General features: G+C 46.9%; 1 protein-coding gene across 2 annotated transcripts in view; it reads right to left on the reverse strand.

Annotated features, from left to right (window-relative positions):
* The window catches only part of LOC140196145 (phospholipase D1-like), a 225,430-nt gene that overhangs the window by 99,593 nt on the left and 102,639 nt on the right, over window positions 1-23,198 (reverse strand). For both annotated transcript variants that reach the window (XM_072254882.1, XM_072254881.1), the window contains exons 10-13: window positions 20,652-20,801; window positions 17,071-17,154; window positions 3,452-3,533; window positions 1,209-1,319 (exon numbers count right to left, since the gene is read on the reverse strand). In XM_072254882.1, coding sequence (XP_072110983.1) covers window positions 1,209-1,319; window positions 3,452-3,533; window positions 17,071-17,154; window positions 20,652-20,801 — 427 coding nt within the window. The remainder of the gene's footprint in view (window positions 1-1,208; window positions 1,320-3,451; window positions 3,534-17,070; window positions 17,155-20,651; window positions 20,802-23,198) is intronic.

Consider the following 23,198-nt stretch of genomic DNA (forward strand, 5'->3'; position numbering starts at 1 on the left):
ACAGTGCGTGTGCTTGCAACACTGTGTGTCCGACAGAGTGATCAGCAGCACTGGGGCTCCACAGGGGACTGTCTTGTCTCCCTTTCTCTTCACCATTCACACCTCGGACTTCAACTACTGCACAGAGTCTTGTCACCTTCAGAAGTTTTCTGATGACTCCGCCATAGTTGGATGCATCAGCAGGGGAGATGAGGCTGAGTACAGGGTTACAATAGGAAACTTTTTCACATGGTGTGAGCAGAATTATCTGCAGCTTAATGTGAAAAAGACTAAGGGGCTGGTGGTAGACCTGAGGAGAGCTAAGGTACCAGCGACCCCTGTTTCCATCCGGGGGGTCAGTGTGGACATGGCGGAGGATTACAGATACCTGGGGATACGAATTGACAATAAACTGGACTGGGTAAAGAACACTGAGGCTGTCTACAAGAAGGGTCAGAGCCGTCTCTATTTCCTGAGGAGACTGAGGTCCTTTAACATCTGCCGGACGATGCTGAGGATGTTCTACCAGTCTGTGGTGGCCAGTGCGATCATGTTTGCTGTTGTGTGCTGGGGCAGCAGGCTGAGGGTAGCAGACACCAACACAATCAACAAACTCATTCGTAAGGCCAGTGATGTTGTGGGGATGGAACTGGACTCTCTGACGGTGGTGTCTGAAAGGAGGATGCTGTCCAAGTTGCATGCCATCTTGGACAATGTCTCCCATCCACTACATAATGGGCACAGGAGTACATTCAGCCAGAGACTCATTCCTCCAAGATGCAGCACAGAGCATCATAGGAAGTCATTCCTGCCTGTGGCCATCAAACTTTACAACTCCTCCCTTGGAGGGTCAGACACCCTGAGCCAATAGGCTGGTCCTGGACTTATTTCCTGGCATAATTTACATATTACTATTTAATTATTTATGGTTTTATTACTATTTAATTATTTATGTTGCAACTGTAATGAAAACCAATTTCCCCCGGGATCAATAAAGTTTGACTATCTATCTATCTAAACTCCTGATGAAATATAGTCGCTGTCATGCCTCCTTTGTGGTTGCATCAATATGCTGGGCCCAGGATAGATCTTCTGAGATGTCAACACCCAGGAACTTGAAGCTGTTCACCCCTTCCACTGTTCTATGTCCTTTGTTTCCCGCACTCTGGACTGTATTCCCCATTTTGCCAGTCCTGTCCGTGCCCTGTTCTCAATCACAAATCACTCACCTTAATGTTGGGGTGAAGGTACATCAGAGTCCTCTTGCTGTACTCGCTGTTGATCCCCAGAGCGAGCTCTACCTCCTTGTAGAGCATCACAAACACCTTCACCCCTTGTTGCTGCCAAGGCAGAAAGAAAGGAGAGTGAAACTGAAAACCAAAGCTACTGCAGGAATCTTGACAACAGAGCTGCTGCCTGCAATTTTGAAAAGTACCTTGGATGAGGAAGTGGAAGGGTGAGTTGGCGAATTTACAGATGGCACGAAGGCTGGTGGAGTTGTGGACTCTGTAGAAGGTTGTCATAAGTTACAATGGGACATTGACAGGATGCAGTGCTGGGCTAGGAAGTGGCAGATGGAGTTCAGTCTGGAGAATTGTGAAGCGATTCACTTTGGAAGGTGAAACCTGGAGCCAGAGGACAGTGTTGATGGCAGGATTCTTTGCAGTGTGGAGGAACCAGGGGGATCTTAAGATCCATGTCCATAGATGCCTCAAAGTTGCAGCGCAAGTTGATAGGGTGACTAAGAAGGCTTGTGGTACATTGGCCTTCGTTAGTCGGGGATTCAGTTCACAACCCATGAGATAATGTCACAGCCTTATCAAGCCCTGCTTAGACTACACTTGGAATACTGTGGTCAGTTCTGGGTCACCTCATTATAGGAAGGACGTGGAAGCTTTAGAGTGGGTGCAGAGATTTACCAGGTTGCTGCCTGCATTGGATGTCATATGGAGATAAATTGAGCGAGCTAGGACTTCTCTGTTGGGAGCAAAGGTGGAGTAGAAGTGACAGAGGCAGAGGTCGAGTGGATAGGCAGAGAATTTTTCACAGGATGTGAACTGACTGACAGAAGAGGACATAATTTTAAGGTGATTGGCAGTAAGCACTGTATAGGGGAGGGGGATATCAGAGTGGTGGGTGCATAGAACCTGCTGGCAGGAGAGTAGGTTCCTAATGCAGGACAGTTACACTAGGGACATTTAAAAGACTCTTAGATAGGTACATAGATGAAAGAAAAATGGAGGGTTATGTGGAAGGGAAGGGTTAGAGTAGTTTGAGAAGTTGGTACAACACTGTGGGCTGAAGGGCCTGGACTGTTCCTTGTTCTATAATAGCTTGTCTAAGAAGGGATGTGCTGGCGCTGGTGAGCGTCAGGAAGTGCTTTACGAGGATGATCCCAAGAATGGAAGGGTTATCATACGACGAACATTTGATGGCTCTGGGCCTGCACTCACTGGAGCTTGGAAGAATGAGAGGGGGGGATATCATTGAAACCTCTTGAATATTGAAAGGCCGAGCGATGTGGAGAGGATGTTGCCTATAGTGGGTGAGTCTGGGATCAGAAGGCACAGCCTCAGAATAGAGGGGCATTCACTTGGAACAGAGGAGAGGAAATATTTCTTTAGCCAAAGGCTGGTGAATCTGTGGAATTCATTGCCACAGACGACTGTGCAGACCAAGTCATTGGGTATAGATAGGGCAGGGGTTGATAGATTCTTGATTAGTCAGGGCGTCAAAGGGAGAAGGCAGGAGAATGGGGTTGAGAGGGATTTAAAAAATCGACCACGTTGGAGTGGTGGAGCAGGCTCAATGGACCAGACAGCCTAATTCTGCTCCTTTGTCCCATGGTCTAAAAGAGACATCAGGGGCAGATACTTCACACAAAGAGTGGTGAACATTTGGAAAGAGCCGCCAGATATACTGGTTGAGGTGGGCACCCTAGCAATATATAGAAGCCAAGTGCATGGACAGGAGAGGGTTGGGGGGCTGTGGGCCAAACAAAGGCAGTTGGGACTAGCCCGCTGGGGAACTCAGTTAGCAGGGAGCAGACAGGCTGAAGAGCCTGTTCCCATTCCCACGTTGTGTGACTCGATGACTCTGTAACTCAGAGGATCGAGCAGCTTCTGTGTGCAGGTGGAGTAATTGCTGACATTCTGGGACAACGCCCTGCATCAGGAACCAAAATGTCAAAAATCCCTTGTCCTCCCCTCACCCATAACACACGCTCCCCACACGAGCACACTCACTGAGTTCCTCCAAATAACTGTGCATTACTCCACTATCTACAGCGTGTCCCTCCAGGGTAGGTGGGTAGTCAATGGCCAGATTGAACTTGATGGGTCATAGGGCCTGGTTCCCGTGATGTTTGACAGTGCACACAAGACAGGTTGATGGGTAACTAACTGGTGGCTTGCCTAGACTTGATGGGCCGAAGAGCTTGTTTCTGCAGATCAAAGAAGAAAGAGGAACTCACTGCTTTGCGTTTGAGGATGCAGTCCAGCCTCCAGTAGTTTCCCTCCATCACTGGCCTCTTGAGGAAAATCTCTGGACTCAACCTGTGTATTCCAGAGTAAAGAGCACAGAGACGCAGTTAGGCACCTAAACCCTTCAGCCCAGAGACCAAATACAAGCTGTCTGGAAGCATCACAGCTTGGTACAACAACTGATCTGACTGTAACCACAGGGAAATGCAGAGAGTTGTGGACATCACAGAAACCAGCCTCCCCTCCAGGGACTCTGCCTACACTTCTCACCGCCTCGGTAAAGCAGCCAGAAAAATCAAAGACCCCACCCACCCCAAACATCCTCTCTTCCCCACCTGTCCCAGCAGGCAGAAGATATAAAATCCTGAAAACACGTCCCACCAGGCTGAAGGACAGCTTCTGTCCCAGTGTTACATGACTATTGATCACACCTTTTGTATGATGAGTTGAACACTTGGCCTCATAACCTACCTCACAATGTTCTTGTACTTTCGTCGTTTACCTGCACTGCACTCTTTCAGTAGCATTTACATTTTATTCTGCACTGTTAGTGTTTTATTTCATTCCAGCTCGATGCACCGTGTACTATGAAGAGTGTGCAAAACAAGCTCTTCACTGTACCTCAGTACACATGACAGGATTAAGCCAATTTTCATCCTTATATTTCTTATTATAAGTTATAGTAATTTTTGAATGTGTTACATTGTACTGCTGCTACAAAACAACAAACTTCATGACATATGCCAGTGAGAATAAACCTGATTTTGATTCTAATGAACTTTTCACAGTATAAGACCGTAAGACACAGGAATATTTGGCCCATTGGGCCTGCTCCATCATTCAGTCACGGCTGTTTAATTACCCCCCTCAACCCATTTCTCCTGACTTCTCCCCGTAACCATTGGCACCCTGATTAATCAAGAACCCTTCAAACTCTGCCTTGAATATACCCAATAAATTCCACAGATTCACCACCCTCTGGCGAAAAAAATTCGTCTGATCTCTGTTTTAGAGGGATGTCCTTGTATTCTGAGGCTGTGCCCTCTGGTCCTAGACTTTCCCACTATAGGAAACATTCTTGCCACATCCACTCTATCGAAGCCTTTCAAGATTCGATAGATTTCAATGAGATCCCTACTCATTCTTCTAAACTCCAGCAAGTACAGGCCCAGAGCCATCAAACGCTCCTCATACATTAACCCTTCCGTTCCCAGAATCATTCTTGTGAACTTCCTCTGGACCCTCTCCGATGCCAGCACATCTTTTCTTATATAAAAGTCTCAAAAATTCTCACAATTACAAAGTAGTCCGACCAATGCCTTATAAAGGCATTGTTAATAAAATTAATATAACCTCTTGGAACCTGAATGGCTTGAACCAACCTATTGAGCGTAGAAAGATCTTTAAGTAATTAAGAACACTCCAAGCTGATATTATTTTTGCGCAGGAGACCCATATCTGTAGAGAGGATGAAAACTGTTTTTTTTAAATTTTGGAGAAGTTCTCAGTTTCACTTTTCATCAGTAACTAAAATTAGAGGGGTATTTATTTTTTATTAATTTTTAAATCCCTTTTGTACATTTCCCCACCCCGCAAGGGGAGAGAGCTCATTCAGCCAGTAAAGAGGGGAAATCTCAGTTCTGAGACGCAACAGGACTTGGGAGTCCTCATACAGGACACCCTTAAGGCTAACCTCCAGGTTGAGTCGGTGGTGAAGAAGGCGAATGCAATGTTGCATTCATTTCTAGAGGAATAGAGTATAGGAGCAGGGATGTGATGTTGAGGTTCTATAAGGCACTGGTGAGACCTCACTTGGAGTACTGTGGGCAGTTTTGGTCTCCTTATTTAAGAAAGGATGTGCTGATGTTGGAGAGGGTACAGAGAAGGTTCACTAGAATGATTCCGGGAATGAGAGGGTTACGTATGAGGAACGTTTGTCCGCTCTTTGACTGTATTCCTTGGAGTTTAGAAGAATGAGGGGAGACCTCATAGAAACATTTCGAATGTTGAAAGGCATGGACAGAGTGGATGTGGCAAAGTTGTTTCCCATGATGGGGGAGTCTAGTATGAGAGGGCATGACTTAAGGATTGAAGGGCGCCCATTCAGAACAGAGATGCAAAGAAATTTTTTTAGCCAGAGGGTGGTGAATCTATGGAATTTGTTGCCACGGGCGGCAGTGGAGGCCAAGTCATTGGGTGTATTTAAGGCAGAGATTGATAGGTATCTGAGTAGCCAGGGCATCAAACATTATGGTGAGAAGGCGAGGGAGTGGGACTAAATGGGAGAATGGACCAGCTCATGATAAAATGGCGAAGCAGACTCGATGGGCCAAATGGCTGACTTCTGCTCCTTTGTCTTATGGTCTAAAGCCTCAGTATTATATCCTTGCTTTAATATTCTTCAGCTTGAAAAGGGCATTGGCTCTGGGGAAGTTGATTGTTTAAGTTCCCTTTTTTCTTACTGTGTCAGGAGTACTTCAATTCAATTCAATTCAAAAAAACTTCATTGTCAGTCTAACCGTACATCAGCTCTGCAGGGCAGAATGAGACAACGTTTCCCAGGAGCAGTGCAATCATAACATAACAAATGCAACACTAAATAATAAACATAACAATAAATGATAAAACACAACAGCCACATGTCAGTTAAAATCAAGTTATAAGTTTCCAGTGCAAGTTAAAACTGTCCAAAGCAGAGTCAGGTAGAGCAGCTATTCAGCAGTCTGACTGCCTGTGGGAGGAAGCTTAGTGTAGTTTGAACGGTTGTGTGTTCTTCATGCCGGATGTAGGAGTGCTGGGAGAAGTGGGAGCTACATTTACATGAAGTGCATACGGCTGCAGCTCCTTGAAGACCGTGTTGGGGATCTGGAACAGCAGCTGGATGACCTTTGGCTTGTACGGGAGAGTGAAGCGAGAAATTAGATATCTAGGCAGAAAGCTGAGAAGCAGAACCTCCAGGGTAGTAACTTCTGGATTGCTACCTGTGCCATGCACCGGTGAAGGTAGAAACAGGATGACTTGGCAGAGACTCAGGATAGGACGGATGGTGAAACAACAAGATAGTGTGCAGTCAGACGGTCAGGAAGGGCAGGCAGATGATAGGACAAAATTGCAGTCAGCAGGGTGAGTATCAGAGCATTAGGGGTGCAGAATCAAAAAGGGTAGCAAAGACAGTACTCAAAGTGTTATATCTCAATGCATGGTCTATAAGAAATAAGGTGAATGATCTTGTTGCACTATTACAAATTGCAAGGTATGATGTTGTGGCCATCACTGAATTGTGGCTGAAGGATGGTTGTAGTTGGGAGCTGAATGTCCAAGCTTACACGTTGTATCAGAGGGATAGGAAGGTAGGCAGTGGGGTTGGTGTGGCTCTGCTGGTAAAGACTGGCATCAAATCAGTAAAAAGATGTGACATAGGATTGGAGGATGTTGAATTCTTGTGGGTTGGGCTAAGGAACTGCAAGGGTAAAAGGACTCCAATGGCAGTTATATACAGGCCTTCAAACAGTAGCTGGGATGTGGACTACAGGTTACAATGGGAAATAGAAAAGGTGTGACAAAAGGGCAATGTTATGATAGACATTCAAGATTTTAACATGCAGGTCAATTGGGAACATCAGGTTGGAAATGGATCTCAAGGGAGTGAATTTGTTGAATGCCCATGAGATGGTTTTCGAGAGCAGTTCTGTCATTGAGCCTACTAGGGGATCCGCTATACTGGATTGGGTGTTATGTAATGAACCGGAGATGATTAGGGAGCTTAAGGTAAAGGAAACCTTAGGAGGCAGTGATCACAATATGATTGAATCCAATTTAAAATTTGATGGGGGCAGAAAGCAAAGTCTGACATAGCAGTATTTCAGTGGAGTAAGGGAAACTACAGAGGTATGAGAAAGGACTTGGCCAAAGTAAATTGGAAGGAGATGCTGGCAGGAATGACAGCAGAGTAGCAATGGCATGAGTTTCTGGGAAAAAATGAGGAAGGTGCAGGATAGAAGTATTCTAAAAACAAAGAAACACTCAAATGGCAAAATAGTACAACTGTGGCTGACAAAGGAAGCCAAAGCTAATGTAAAAACTAAAGAGAGGGTACACAACAAAGCAAATTTTAGTGTGTAGATAGAGGAATGGGAAGCTTTTAAGCACCTACAGAAAGCAAGTAAAAGAATAATTAGGGAGGAAAAGATGAAATATGAAAGCAAGCCAGCAAACCATATCTAGGTGAATAGAAAAAGATTTCTCAAGTATATAAAAAATAAAAGAGAGATAACGGTGGATATGGAACCGCTAGAAAATGAGGCTGGAGAAATAATAATGGGGGACAAAGAAATGGCAAATGAACTAAAAGATTATTCTGCATCAGTCTTCACTGTGGAAGACACTGGCAGTGTGCCAGATGTTGAAGGGTGTAAGGGGAGAGGAGTGAGTCCAGTTAATATTACAAGGTGCTCAAAAAGCTGAAAGGTCTGAAAGGACATAAGTCATACTGGCCAGGTGAATTGCACCCTAGGATTCTGAAAGAGGTAGCGTTAGGGATTCTGGAGGCGTTACTAGTGATCTTTCAAAAATCATTCGACTCTGGCATGGTGCCAGAGGGCTGAAATATTGCAAAGGTCACTCCACTCTTTAAGAAGGGAGGAAGGCAGCAGAAAGGAAATTATAGACCAGTTAGCCTGACCTCAGTGGTTGGGAAGATGTTGGAGTCAATTGTTAAGGATGAGGTTATGGAGTACTTGGTGACACAGGAAAATATAGGACAAAGTCAGCATAGTTTCCTTAAGGGGAAATCTTGCCTGATGAACCTGTTGGAATTCTTTGAGGAGATTACAAGTAGGATAGATAAAGGGGAGGCAGTGGATGTTAAGGCCTTTGATAAGATGCCACACGAGTCTGCTTACCAAGTTAAGAACACATGGTATTACAGGAAAGTTACTGGAATAGTTAGAGTTTTGCTGATTGGCAGCAGGCAAAAAAGGATCCTTTCACAAACAAGAGAAAATCTGCCGATGCTGGAAATCCAAGCAACACACACAGAATGCTGGAGGAACTCAGCAGGCAGGCAGAATCTGTGGAAAAGAGTACAGTCGATGTTTTGGGCTGAGACCCTTCAGCAGGACTGGTGAAAAGAAGATGAGTAGAGTAAAAAGGTGGGGGAGGAGAGAGAAAAACACAAGGTGATAGGTGAAACTGGGAGGAGGGTTAAAGAGCTAGGAAGTTGATTGGTGAATGAGATACAGGGCTGGAGAAAGGGGGAATCTAATAGTAGAGGAAAGAAGGCCATGGAAGAAAGAAAAGAGGGGAGGAGTACCAGAGGGAGTTGATAGGCAAGGAGATAAAGCTTGAGAGGGAAAGGGGGATGGGGAATGGTGAAGGGGTGGGACTATTACCAGAGATTCGAGAAATCAATGTTCATGCCATCAGGTTGGAGGCTACGCTGATGGAATATATATATTCCTTCAACCTGAGTGTGGCCTCATTGTGACAGTAGAGGAGGCCATGGACTGATATGATGGGACGGAAAAGGGGAATTAAAACAGGTGGCCCCTAGGAGATCACATTTTTTCTGGTGGTTGGATCGTAGGCGCTCGGCGAAGTGGTCTACCAATCTCTGTCAGGACTCACCAATATATAGGAAGCCACACCCAGAGCACCGGACACAGTATATCACCCCAACAGGCTCACAGGTGAAGTGTAGCCTCACCTGGAAGGACTGTTTGGGGCGCTGAATGGTAGTGAGGGAGGAGGTGTAGGGGCATGTGTAGCACTTGTTCCACTTGCAAGGATAAGTGCCAGGAGGGAGATCAGTGGGGAGGGATGAATGGACAAGGGAGTCATGTAGGGAGCAATCCTTGTGGAAACCAGAAAGTGAGGGTGAGGGAAAGATGTGCTTGGTAGTGGGATCCCGTTGGAGATGAGAAAGCTGTGGAGAATTATGTGCTGCACGTGGAGGCTGGTGGGGTGGTCGGTGAGGATGAGAGGAAACCTATCCCTAAAGGGGGGCTCTCAGAGATACATTCTGAATGTTAAAAGGGCTGAACAGATTAGATATGGAAAAGTTATTTCCCATGGTAGGGGAGTCTAGGACAAGAGGGCACAACTTCAGGATTGAAGGATGCCATTTAGAACAGAGATGCGGAGAAATTACTTTAGTCAGAAGGTGGTAAGTCTGTGTTGCCAAAAGTGGTTGTGGAGACCAAGTCATTGGGTGCATTTAAGGCAGAGATAGATAGGTTCTTGATTAGCCAGGGCATCAAAGGGTATGGGGAGAAGGCAGGGGACTGGGGATGACTGGAAGAATTGGATCAGCCATGATTGAATGGTGGAGCAGACTCAATGGGCCAAATGGCCTACTTCTGCTCCTATATCTTATGGTCTTTTCTGGTTGGCTACCGGTGAGTAGTGGTGTTCCGCAGTGGTCGGTGTTGGGACTGCTTCTTTTTATGTTGTATATCAATGATTTAGATGATGGAATAGTTGGCTTTGTTGCCAGGTTTGCAGATGACATAAAGATTGGTGGAGGGGCAGATAGTGTTGAGGAAACAGGAAGGCTGCTGAAGGACTTTGACATATTAGGAGAATGGGCAAGAAAGTGGCAAATGAAACACAATGTTGTAAAATGCATGGTCATGCACTTTGGTAGAAGAAATAAACGTGCAGACTATTTTCTAAATGGGGGGAAAATTAAAAAATCTGAGATGCAAAGGGACTTGGGAGTCCTTGTGCAGAACACTCTGACGGTTGACTTGCAGGTTGAGTCGGTGGTGAGGAAGGCAAATGCAATGTTAGCATTCATTTCAGGAGGTCTAGAATACCGGAGCAGGGATGTGATACTGAGGCTTTATAAGGCACTGGTGAGGCCTCACCTTGAGTATTGTAAACAGCTTTGGGTTCCTCACCTAAGAAAAGATGTGCTGGCATTGGGGAATATTCAGAGGAAGTTCACAAGTATGATTAGGGGAATGAAAGGGTTATATGAAGTACAGTTGATGGCTCTGGGACTGTACTCGCTGGACTTTAGAAGGATGAGGGGGATCTCACTGAGTCCATTCATGAGGCTGAAAGGCCTAGACAGAGTAGATGTGGAAAGGATGTTTCCCATGGTTGAGGAGTCTAGGATAAGAGGGCCCAGCCTCAGGATAGAGGTGCCTCTATTTAAAATAGAGATGCAGAGAAATTTCTTGAGCCAGAGGGTGGCGAATTTGTGGAATTTATGACCACAGGCAGCTGTGGAGGCCAGGTCGTTGGGTGCATTTAAGATGAAGATTGATAGGTTCTTGATTGGATACGGTATCAAAGTTTATGCAGAGAAGGCCAGGTAGTGGGGCTGATGAGGGTGAAGACAAAAGGATCAGGCATGATGGAATGGCGGAGCAGACTCGATGGGCCAAATGGCCTAATTCTGCTCCTATGCCTATGGTGTTACGCTCTTATATTCTAGTCCTCTCAAAATCAGTGCTAACATTATATTTGCCTTCCTTCCCACTGACTCAACCTACAAATTAACCTTGAGGGAATCCTACATGAGGACACCCAAGTCCCTTTGCATTTCTGAATTTTGAATTTTCTCTCTGCTTAGAAAATATCCTACATCTTTATTCTTTCTACTAAAATACATGACAACACACTTCCTTACACTATATTCCATCTGCCACTTCTTTGCTCATTCTCCCAATCTGTCTAAGACTTCTGCAGACTCCTTGTTTCTTCAATGCTGCCTGTGCCCCTACTCATGTTCAAACTTGGCCACTGTACCATATAGCCTACGATGTAATAAGGGACTACTTTACGTTTTAGTAACACGTCATTGAATGCGCTACTAGGCATGTACTGATCTGTGCGTGTGTGCCGAGTCGGGATTATGCCAGTAAAGAACCATGAAACTTAGCTCCCAGCTCCAGCGTTTTTATTAATAGCATTGTTGTGTAACCAGGCCACAAACACAACAAATTGGCGATGAGGTTAATGAACCTACATTTTATCAGAATGCCATGTTTTAATTGATAACGACACTCAGAAGAAGAGCACAAGGAACGAGCCAAGGAGTAGGAGAAGGAGGGAGAGCGAGGCCACGAGTCTGAAAGGAAGCGGGAACACAGCCGGGGTCGGGAACATTGGGAGACCAAGAGACACAGTCGGAGCCGCAGCACGTCCAGCCGAGACCACAGCCGGCACTGACCCCCAGGGGCTGAGGGTCTGCCTGCCCCAGAAGGGAGATAAAAAGGAGTGACACACGCACATCTAGATGGAGTGCACTCATGGCGCTAGCAAAAAGGACACGCGATTCAAAAAGGAAAATAAGGGGAAAAGGGGGCTAAATTAACATAACAAAGATGGTGATGATTGGAACCATTACAGCATTTGATAGTGGCATTGAAGACTGGGCAACTTACATTGAAAGAGTGGAGTTATATTGTGAGGCTAACAGCGTTAAAGATGAAAAGAAAGCCAGCGTCCTACTTAGCATTATGGGAGGAAAAAACATACAGGCTGCTTCGGAGCTTGTTAACCCCTGAAAAGCCAGCTGACAAAACGTTCAAGCAAATAGTAGACACTCTCCAACAGCATTTAAACCCCAATCCACTGGTCATTGATGAAAGATTTAAACTTCACAAACAGAATCAGAGCAAAAATGAAAGCATTTCTGAATATTGTGCTGAATTGTGCAAATTATCCGAATGTTGTCAATTTGGAGCTGGTCCATCGAACGCATTGAGGGACAGGTTAGTGTGTGGCATGCACTGTGAAGCCACACAGAAGAAGCTCCTGGGTGAAAAAGACCTTACATTCGAGAAGGCGCTGAACATTGCAATATCAACGGAAACAGCAGCACGGAGGGCTTCAGAGATACAACAAAAATCTCTGGAATATGCGATTAATAAAATGCCACTGAACAGCAATGAAAGAAAGAAATGTTACCGTTGTGGAACACGTCACATGACCCTGATGACCGCTGGGTTAAAGTCAAAGAATGCAGAAACTGTGGCAAACAGGGCCACACTGGCAGAGTAGGAAAAGATAGTAAACAGCAGGAAAAGGACAAAATACAGAGAAACAAGAAACCCCAGAAAGGAAAACACTACAATGTACACAAAATGGAAGAAAGCAGTTCTCATGAAAATGACTCAGACAAAAGTGAATCGTCTTGTCTGCAACTTCGCAGCGTGAAAGAGACAGATGATCGAAGAGTAATATGGATCACTCCACAAGTGGCAGTCGTGAGACTGAAAATGGAGTTGGACACAGACTCAGCTTTAATAGTGATCTCTGTACATGACTAGAAATGACTATTTTCTCACAAACCTCTGAAACTAACTAAACTACTGCTGAAGACCTACACAGGACAGAAAGTGCGTCCCAAAGGTAAAATTAAAGTGACAGTGACCTACGGAGACAAAACACAGCAGCTGAACCTCTATGTACTGAAAAATGGAGGACCACCATTGCTGGGACGGGAATGGCTCAGGAAAATCCAGTTGAATTGGCACACCATCAAGGCACTAGATGTGTCAACAGTGGTGGGCAGCTTGGTGGGGAAGATGTCCGCAGCTCTCTTCTCACCCATTGTTTACTATTATAACGATGAGGAAGAGCTAGACAGTGTCGATGATGAGGATGAACGCAGTATCTGTGGGCACAACTTGGATGAAAATACAGAAGATGCAAGAGAGACAGGTATTGCCAATAAGCAGGATGATGAAGACTACCTGGAAGTAAAAGAGCAGATGTACCAGGAAAATTGACATCTCTCAAAAGACAGTTACAGCATTTACAGGAAGGCACTTTGCAGGAGTATCAGAAAAAGATGAAGAAACTAGATCAGCAATACAAGGAAAGAATACGAAATGCAGAGCTTTTTCTGCAACTGGAGACAGAACAAGTGGAAAGGAATTGTATTAAAGAGAAGAAAGCAGCAGTGAAGGAATTTGAAGATAAAAAGATTGAGTTAGAAGAAAAGAAAAAAAGATGATTGAGAGTGAGAGGCTAACAATGGAACTCACAGGAGATTCTGTGGAGGTAAAGCCAATAATGACTAGGAAATTAAGGAGGAGACCTAATGACCCTGTTCCAATTACAGACAAACGACAAAAACCTGCACCTGTGCAGTTAAATTACTTGTTAACAGATGAACAGATAATGGAAGATCTGCGAACTCTCAATAAGCTTAAATCTCCGGAAAGACCAGCATCTCTGTCTTCTCCTGAGCATCTTCCCAGCACTCCTGCTGAATCACCAGCACAAAGGTATGAAGCATGAATAGAAGATGGAAAGTTGTATTATGGTAAGAGATGGTATCATAAAGGTCAGGCTACCTATTTGGAATCTAAAGAGAATACGAAGATTGGCTGTGTAATTAGCTCAGTTGGAACAAATGAGGTATGGGTAAGGAAGACAAGTGATAGCACAAAGGTGCGTATATATTTAGGACAGCTGCACAGAGGAGTCTTCTTATATGAAGGCAATCTGCTGCCTAGAACTCTTAGCAAGTTGGAGGTGCACATCTTCTTAATTCCCTATGCTCAGAGGTCAACTTTTCGTGACTTTTATATGGAAATCTGTATTAAAACAAACAAGTTTATTGACAGACGTTACCCGGAGAGGCAGAGAAGACCCCCCCCCCGAGACTTGAGTTATAAATGGGTCTTAGACCAGAAGTAAAAAAAAAAGCTTGCCATAATTTGATACTATTATGTTACTTTGTTATGATTTGATATTATTAAGCTACTAAGTAAACAAATGGTAGGCGTTTGTATGTTAAGGGTAAACATATTTGTTTAGCATAGTGCCCCAGTAAAAAAAGTTGATACACTATTAAAATAAAAGGGGAGGAGTGTACCGTATAGCCTACAGTATAATAAGGGACTACCTTATGTTTTAGTAACACATCGTTGAATGCGCTATTAGGCGCGTATTGATCTGTACGTGTATGCCGAGTCTGGATTATGCCAGTAAAGAACCATGAAACTTAGCTCCCATCTCCAGCATTTTTATTAGTAGCATTGCTGTGTAACCAGGCCACATGCACAACAGCCACAAAGCCATTAATTCTGCCATTCAGTTCATAGACATATACGGGGGGTGATTGATAAGTTCATGGCCTAAGGTAGAGGGAGTCAATTTTAGAAAACCTAGCACATTCATTTCTCAACATAGTCCCCTGCTACATGTACACACTTAGTCCAGCGGTCGTGGAGCATACGGATCTTGGACCTCCAGAAAGTGCCCACAGCAGGGGTGATTTATAAGTTTGTGGCCGAAGGTAGAAGGAGATGAGTTATACGGCTCTTGTTACATGCACCTGCAGTTCAACTCTTTGAGTGATTATGCAGAAAGCTTGAAGTTAATAACTCATCTCCTTCTACCTTAGGCCACAAACTTATCAATCACCCCTTGTATAGTGTAAAGAAGCTGTCCCAAAACCAACCCCTACAGAACACCACCAGTCACCAGCAGCCAGCCTGAAAAGACTCCCTTCATTCCACCTCTTTGCCGCCTGCCCAAAAGCCAATCTCCTATCCGTGCAAGTATCTTTCCTGTAACACCATGGGCTCTTATATTGTTAAGCAGCCTCATGTGTGGCGCCTTTTCAAAAAGACTCCAGGAAGTCTTTGGGGAGGGTGCAAAAGAGGTTTCCCAGGATGCTGCCTGGATCAGGGGCTATGTCGTTTGGCAGGAGTTTGGACAAATTGCTTGCTTTCTCTGGAGCTGCGGAGGCTGGGGTGGGGGGGGGGTACCCAACAGAGGTTGATAAAATTATGAGAGGTATACTTGGTATGGACAGATAATATCTTTCCCCCCCAGGGTCAAATTATCAACGAATGCATTTAAGCTAAGAAAGGAAAAGTTCAAAGATGATGTGTGGGGAAGTTTTTCTTTCGACAGAGAGTGGTGGGTACTTGGAATGCCCAGATACAACAAAGGCATTTAGAAGTTCCTTGATAGGCACATGAACTTGTCAATTGTGGACGGATATAGACATCATGTAGACAGAATAAATTATGTTCGTGAGGTGTCTTAGGAGGCAGCAGAGTGGATAGTTTAAGGCTTTACAATGCCAACTGTGAGTTGGGGGTTCCATTCACACCGCTATCTGTAACTAGTCTGTACGTTCTCCCCAGGACTGTGTGGCATTCGTCCGGACGCTCCAGTATCCTCCCACATTCCAAAAACCAACCAGTCAGGGTTAGTGAGCTGTGGGCATGCTCTGTCAACACTGGAAGTGTGGTGACAGTTCACTAATTTAATCAGTTCAGCCCAACATTGTGAGCCAAAGGGCCTGTTCCTGTTCTATACAGTTCAATGTTCTGCATTCGCCCTTTGGCCCACTCCTCGCAATCAGAACCAAACTTAATATTGCATTTTAACATACTTATTTAATAACAGGTATAATAATATTATTATTTAGAGACTGCATGTGCTATCGTAACTGTATGTGCTGTGTGTGACTGTATGGACTATGATTTGCACCTTGGCCCGAAAGGAATACTGTTTCCTTTAGCTGCGTCCCTGTGTGTGGTTGAATGACAATCAAACATGAACTTTCAATTGCACATGTGAAATTTGTTGTTGCAATACATTTCAATACATAAAAAGCTATAAGTTGCAATAAGGTACATTTTTTGGCATATCTAGTCTGTGCCAAACCATTTAAACAGCCTACTCCCATCGACCTGCTCGGGACCATATCCCTACCATCCGTGAACCTATCCAAACTTCTCTTAAATGTTGAAATTGAGCTCGCATAGGCCACTTGTGCTGGCAGCTCGTTCCAAATTCTCACCCTCTACGTGAAGTTTCCCCTCATGTTCTCCTTAAACTTTTCACCTTTGACCCCCTAAGCCACAACCTCTGGTTGTCATCCCTCTCAACCTCAGTGGAAAAAGCCTGCTTGCAATTACCCTATCATTACCCCTCATAATTTTGTATACCTCTATCAAATCTCCTCTCTATCTTCTACGCTCCAAGGAATGAAGTCCAAAATGATAAACCTGATTCTGATATGGTCTCGTTTGTGGACTGATAGCGGGAAGGCGGGAGGGAGCAGGAAGCACCAGAGAGACATTCTATAATGATCAGTAAATCAATTGTTTAGAATCAAATGATCTTGCCTGGTGTTGCCTCAGGGCTGGTGCCACATCCCACCCCTGGCACTCCTCCTCCGCCACCTGCCTCACACACATCCCATGGCACTCCACCCCACCACTCCCAACATCCTTCGCTCCTGTCAGATTTACAAACTCGCTCTCCGCTCCATGTTGACCAATGCAAAAGGCTTAGCACCCTAGCTACACGAGTGCCTATAGTCTGTTCAGAAATCTGATGGTGGGGAGGAAGAAGCTGTTCCTAAAGCTTTAATTCTGGCTCCTGTGCCTCCTTGTTGATGGTAGCAATGAGAAGAGGGTACATCCTGAATGATGGGGTCCTCGATGATAGACGCTGCCTTATTGATTCATCACTCCTTGAAGATGTCCTGGATACTGGAGACCAGTGCCCATGATGGAGCTGGCTGAGTTTACAACTCTCTGCAGCTTTTTCCAATCCTGTTCAGTGTCCCCTCCATGCTATCTGCTCTTACTTCTCCCCAAAGGACCCACATCGAGCAACTTACCACCAGTCGGTGATGAATATTTCCTCCTGGGCACTCTCCAGAGCATCTGCCACGTCCTCAAAGTAGTTTTTGGCGTTGACGTACCTTTGTGAGGAGGGAGATGGGCAGGGTTATTGAGGGCTCCAGACCGAGGGGTTCCGGTTCCCAATCCCCCCCTACCAGCTGGGAACTGGATCAGCAGGTGCGTAACGTGGGGGCGCAGTGGACAGGTGTCAAGGGGGAGAGAACCGGAGGGGTGGAGAGGGAGAGAAACACACACAATAACTGCTGGAGAAACTCAGCAGGTCAGGCAGCATCTACGGAGGGGGAAAAACAGACCATGTTCTGGGCCAAGACCCTTCATCTTGACTGGAAAGGAAAGAGGGAAGATGCCAGAATAAGGTGCGGTAAGGGTGATAGGAGAGACCGGACGAGGGGGAGACCAGTGAGGGAGGGGGGGGATGAAGTTATTAGCTGGGATGTGATAGGCTGCAGGAGGAAAAACCTTATAGGAAAGGATAGTGGACCATGGGAAAAGGGGAAGCAGAGGAATGTGATGGTAAGAGGGTAAGAGGGATCCAGAATGGGAATGGTAAAAGGGAGAAGAGAGAAAAGGGAGAAATTACTAGAAGTTGGAGAAATTGATGTTCATGCCATCAGGTTCGAGGCTACCCCAGATGGACTATTGCCCCTCCACCTGGAGAGTGAGTCATCGTGAAGCAGAGGAGGCCATGGCCTGACATGTCAGAATGGGAAGGGGAAGTAGATTTACGATGGGTTGCCATCAGGAGACCTGGCTGACGTGATAGACAGAGTGATGACGCCCGACAAAGCAGACCCCTAGTCTACGCCAGGCCCCACCGATGTGGAGGAGGACTCAGCGAAAGCACCGAATACAGTAGGTAACCCCAACAGGCTCAGGGGTGAGGAGTTGCCTCACCTGAGGACTACCTGTAGCCCTGAATGGAGGTAAGGGAGGAGTGTTGTAGTGTAGGAAGGAGGCCGGTGAGGGGGAGGGGAAGGAGAGAGGGAGGAGGGAGGAGGGGAGAGGGAGAGTGGGGGGGAGAGAGGAAGAGGGGGGAGAGGGGAGAGAGAGGGAGGGAGAGGGGTAGGGGAGAGTGGGGAGAGGAGGTAGGGGAGAGATGAGGAAGTGGGAGAGGAAGAGGTGGGAGAGGGAGGGTGTGAGGGGGTGGATGCCAGGGGGAGGAGGTGAGGGGGGGAGGCAGCAAGAGGGGGGAGGCGGCAAGAGGGGGAGGTGGCAAGAGGGGTAGGGGAGAGTGGGAGAGGGAGGAGGGAATAGAGTGGAGGGGAGAAAGAGGAAGGGGGAGTGAGGGGAGAGAGGGGAGTGGGGGAAAGGTGAAGCACATGAATTGTTTCAGGGGCTGCACAGAGGGAAGAGGGGGCAGGTGAGGACGTAGTGCTTTTGTGCAGTGGGCGATGCTTCTGCCTTACAGTTAAAAACATCCTCCACCACTCTCTGTATGGAAATGGCATATTCTCCCTGTGGACTGTGTGGGCTTCCCTCGAGTCTCCGGTTTCCTCCCAGACCCAACAACGTGCGTGGTGGGTGGGTTAAACCAACAACGTGTGTGGTGGGTGGGTTAGTCAGCCACTGGTATGTTGGTGAGGGGAAGAATCTGGTAGTGGGGTGAGGAATATTGATGTGAAGATGAGTGAGAGAATGTGGTTGCGATTGAAATGAGGAGTAAATTCAGAAATCAGAGAGGCAAAAGGACCTGGGTGTCCTTGTGCCAGATTCCTTAAAGATTAACTTGCAGTTTGAATCAGTGGTGAGGAAGGCAATTGCAATGTTTGCTTTCATTTCGATAAGACTAGAGTTAAGAGCAGGGATGTAATGCTGAGGCTTTATAAGGCACTGGTCGGATCACACTTGGACTATTGTGAGCTGTTTTGGGCCCCTTATCTAAGAAAAGATGTGCTGGCATTGGAGGGGGTCCAGAAGAGGCTGACGAGAATCAAGTCAAGTCACTTTTTATTGCCATTTCGACCATAACTGCTGGTACAGTACACAGTAAAAACAAGACAACGTTTTTCAGGGCCATGGTGCTACATGAACAATACAGAAACTACACTGAACTACGTAAAACAACACAAAACTACACTAGACTACAGACCTACCCAGGACTGCATAAAGTGCACAAAACAGTGCAGGCATTACAATAAATAATAAACAAGACAACAGGCACAGTAGAGGGCAGTAGGTTGGTGTCAGTCCAGGCTCTGGGTATTGAGGAGTCTGATGGCTTGGGGGAAGAAACTGTTACATAGTCTGGTCATGAGAGTTCGAATGCTTCGGTGCCTTTTGCCAGATCGCAGGAAGGAGAAGAGTTTATATGAGGGGTGCGTGGGGTCCTTCACAATATTGTTTGCTTTGCCGATGCAGCATATGGTGTAAATGTCTGTAATGGTGGGAAGAGAGACCCCGATGATCTTCTCAGCTGACCTCACTATCCGCTGCAGGATCTTGCGATCCGAGACGGTGCAATTTCCAAACCAGGCCGTGATGCAGCTGCTCAGGATGCTCTCAATACATCCTCTGTAGAATGTGGTGAGGATGGGGGGTGGGAGATGGACTTTTCTCAGCCTTTGCAGAAAATAGAGACGCTACTGGGCTTTCTTTGCTATGGAGCTGGTGTTGAGGGACCAGGTGAGATTCTCTGCCAGGTGAACACCAAGAAATTTGGTGCTCTTAACGATCTTGACAGAGGAGTCGTCTATCCCAGGAATGAAAGGGATAACATATGAGAAGCGTTTGATGGCTCTGAAAGAGTTAACATATGAGGAGCTCTGGGCCTGCACTCAATGGAGTTTAGAAGAATGAGGGGGGATCACATTGAAATCTATCAAATATTGAAAGGCCTAGTGGATGTGGAGAGGATGCTTCCTGTAGTCGGGGAGTCTATGACCAGAGGGCACAGCCTCAGACTAGAGGGACATCCTTTTACAGCAGGGATGAGGAGGAACTGCTTTAGCCAGGGGGTGGTGAATCTGTGGAATTGATCGCCACAGATGGCTGTGGAGGCCAAATCGTTGGGAATATTTAAAGTGGAGAGGTTCTAGATGAATAAGGGCATGCAAGGTTACACAGGGAAATCAGGAGAATGGGGTTTGAGAGAGAGAATAAATCAGCCATGATGGAATGGTAGAGCAAACTCGATGGGCCGCATGGCCTAATTCTGTTCCTTTTTCTTATATGCTTCTGGATTGAAGGGAAAGAAGAAGGAGTGGAAGGAACTGATTCCTGGGATTGTTCCTGCCGGATCTAGCATGAAGCTGACAGGCCGAAATTGTTCCTTCAGATTCAGTCGCAGTACCAGAGGAGGCGGTAAATCTGGGAGAGGGGACCGGGAGAGTGGAGGGACGTGTCAGAGGAGGTGGTGCAGTGAGGAGAGGGGACAGGGAGAGTGGAGGGATGTACCAGAGGAGGCGTTCCACTGAGGAGAGGGGACAGGGAGGGTGGAGGGATGTTAAGGAGGGTATGTCGCATGCTCTGGGTTTAACTGTTGCTGTGCTGATACGAATGCTGAGCCCCAGGCAGTGGGCTGGGTCTTATATCGGTCAATGCCAGACAGCACACTCACCATTTGGACAGAATTCCTTCGTCCACAGAGGCGAAGGATGTGAATCGTTGGTCCTTCAGGAAGACCGCAGCATGCACACGCATGAACTCCTCGATCTCCTGACCCCACCACCGAGCGTGGCGGTAACTGTTGCATTTGATGATCAGGGTTCTGTAGTAAAAATGGAAAGCATGCATCCTCAGAACCACTACTCAGGCAGTGTGACCCACCCACACAAAGACCCCTCCCACAATGAGGCACACCCACACAAAGACCCCTCCCACAGTGTGACCTACCCACACAAAGACCCCTCCCACAGTGTCACACACTCACACAAAGACCCTCCCGCAGTGTGACCCGCCCACACAAAGACCCACCCACCGTGCGACCCTCCCACAGTGTGACCCACCCACACAAAGACCCCTCCCACAGTGTGACCCTCCTGCAGTGTCACCCTCCCACACAAAGACCCCTCCCACAGTGTGACCCTCCCGCAGTGTGACCCTCCCACAGTGTGACCCTCCCGCAGTGTGACCCTCCCACACAAAGACCCTCCCACAGTGTGACCCATCCACACACAAAGACCCTCCCACAGTGTGACCCACCCACACAAATACCCCTTCCACAGTGTCACACACCCACACAAAGACCCTCCCACAGTGTGACTCACCCACACAAAGATCCACCCACAGTGTGACCCACCCACACAAAGACCCCTCCCACAGTGTGACCCTCCCGCAGTGTGACCCTCTCACACAAAGACCCTCCCACACAATGACCCTCCCACAGTGTCACACACCCACGCAAAGACCCTCCCACAGTGTGACCCTCCCACATAAAGACCCTCCCCACAGTGTCACACACCCACACAAAGACCCACCCACAGTGTGACCCACCCACACAAAGACCCTCCCACAGTGTGACCCACCCACACAAATACCCCTTCCACAGTGTCACACACCCACACAAAGACCCTCCCACAGTGTGACCCACCCACACAAAGACCCTCCCACAGTGTCACACACCCACACAAAGACCCTCCCACAGTGTGACCCACCCACACAAAGATCCACCCACAGTGTGACCCACCCACACAAAGACCCCTCCCACAGTGTGACCCTCTCACACAAAGACCCTCCCACAGTGTCACACACCCACACAAAGACCCTCCCACAGTGTGACCCACCCACACAAAGACCCACTCACAGTGTGACCCACCCACACAAAGACCCTCCCACAGTGTCACACACCCACACAAAGACCCTCCCACAGTGTGACCCTCACAGATAAAGACCCTCCCACAGTGTCACACACTCACACAAAGACCCTCCCGCAATGTGACCCACCCACACAAAGACCCACCCACCGTGCGACCCTCCCACACTGGAGGCTGCCTCAGTACCACTCCTCTCACACTGGAAGCTCCCTCGGTACTACTCCTCCCTCAGTAACACTCTTCCCTCGGTACCACTCCTCCCACACTGGAGGCTCCCTCAGTACCACTCCTCCCACACTGGAGGCTCCCTCAGCACCACTTCTCTCACACTGGAGGCTCCCTCGGTACCACTCCTCTCACACTGGAAGCTCCCTCGGTACCACTCCTCCCTCAGTACCACTCCTCCAGCAGTGGGGGGGGGGGGGGAGGTTCATTGAATACCACTGCTGATGATTGCGCCTTGGAACTCAACATTAACTATTAACTTTTCATAGATTACCTCAGCAATAGTGTCATTACTGCCTGATCATTACTTCCTGTTTACCAATGATTCCCTGGTAACCTATCGTCAGAATTAAATAGTCCTCGGATATTAACATTTCCAGGCTCAGTTACAATAGAGATGTCTCTTCCGGTAAATATATTGCTGCTACCTCACCATCTGTCTAATTCCTTGGCAAGTAAATAACTGAGGTTAAAGATTGTTCGAATTCTCCCTAATCTGTCTCACATGGTAAACATGTACACAGGCCTATCTCAGTAATGACCACCGCTTCTTCATAACTCAACAGGAGCTTGCCAGGCAGTCTGCGATGTTCACATGTGCAGGACTCACTGCCGCCATCAAGCAGCAAGTCTAGGAGGAGAGCTCGTCGAGTCACAGAGTCACGCAGAACAGAACTGACACAAACAAAATGCTGGAGAAACTCAACAGGCCGGGCAACATCTATGGAGAGGAATAAACAATCGATGTTTCAGGCCGAGACCTTCATCAGAACTGGAAAGGAACAGGGAAGAAGCCAGAATCAGGTGTAGAGGAGGACACGCTGGAAGATGGTAGGTGAGACCGGTTGAGTGGGGGAGGGGAATGAAGTGAGAAGCTGGGAGGTGAAAGGCGAAAAGGGTACAGGGCAGAAGGTGCAATCCAATAGGAGAGTAGGCCACAGGGGAAAGGGAAGGACGAGAGGCCCCTGTTAGGCAGGTGAGAAGAGAAGGGGTAAAACCAAAAGACTACAAGATACAAGAGCAGGATTTGGCCATTTGGCCTATCGAGTCTGTTCTGTTTCATCATGGCTGATCCATATTCTTCTCAGTCCCAATTTCCTGCCTTCTCTCTGTAATCCTTCATACTT

The sequence above is a fragment of the Mobula birostris genome, chromosome 4 (genome assembly GCF_030028105.1).
Source record: "Mobula birostris isolate sMobBir1 chromosome 4, sMobBir1.hap1, whole genome shotgun sequence".
NCBI lineage: Eukaryota > Metazoa > Chordata > Chondrichthyes > Myliobatiformes > Myliobatidae > Mobula > Mobula birostris.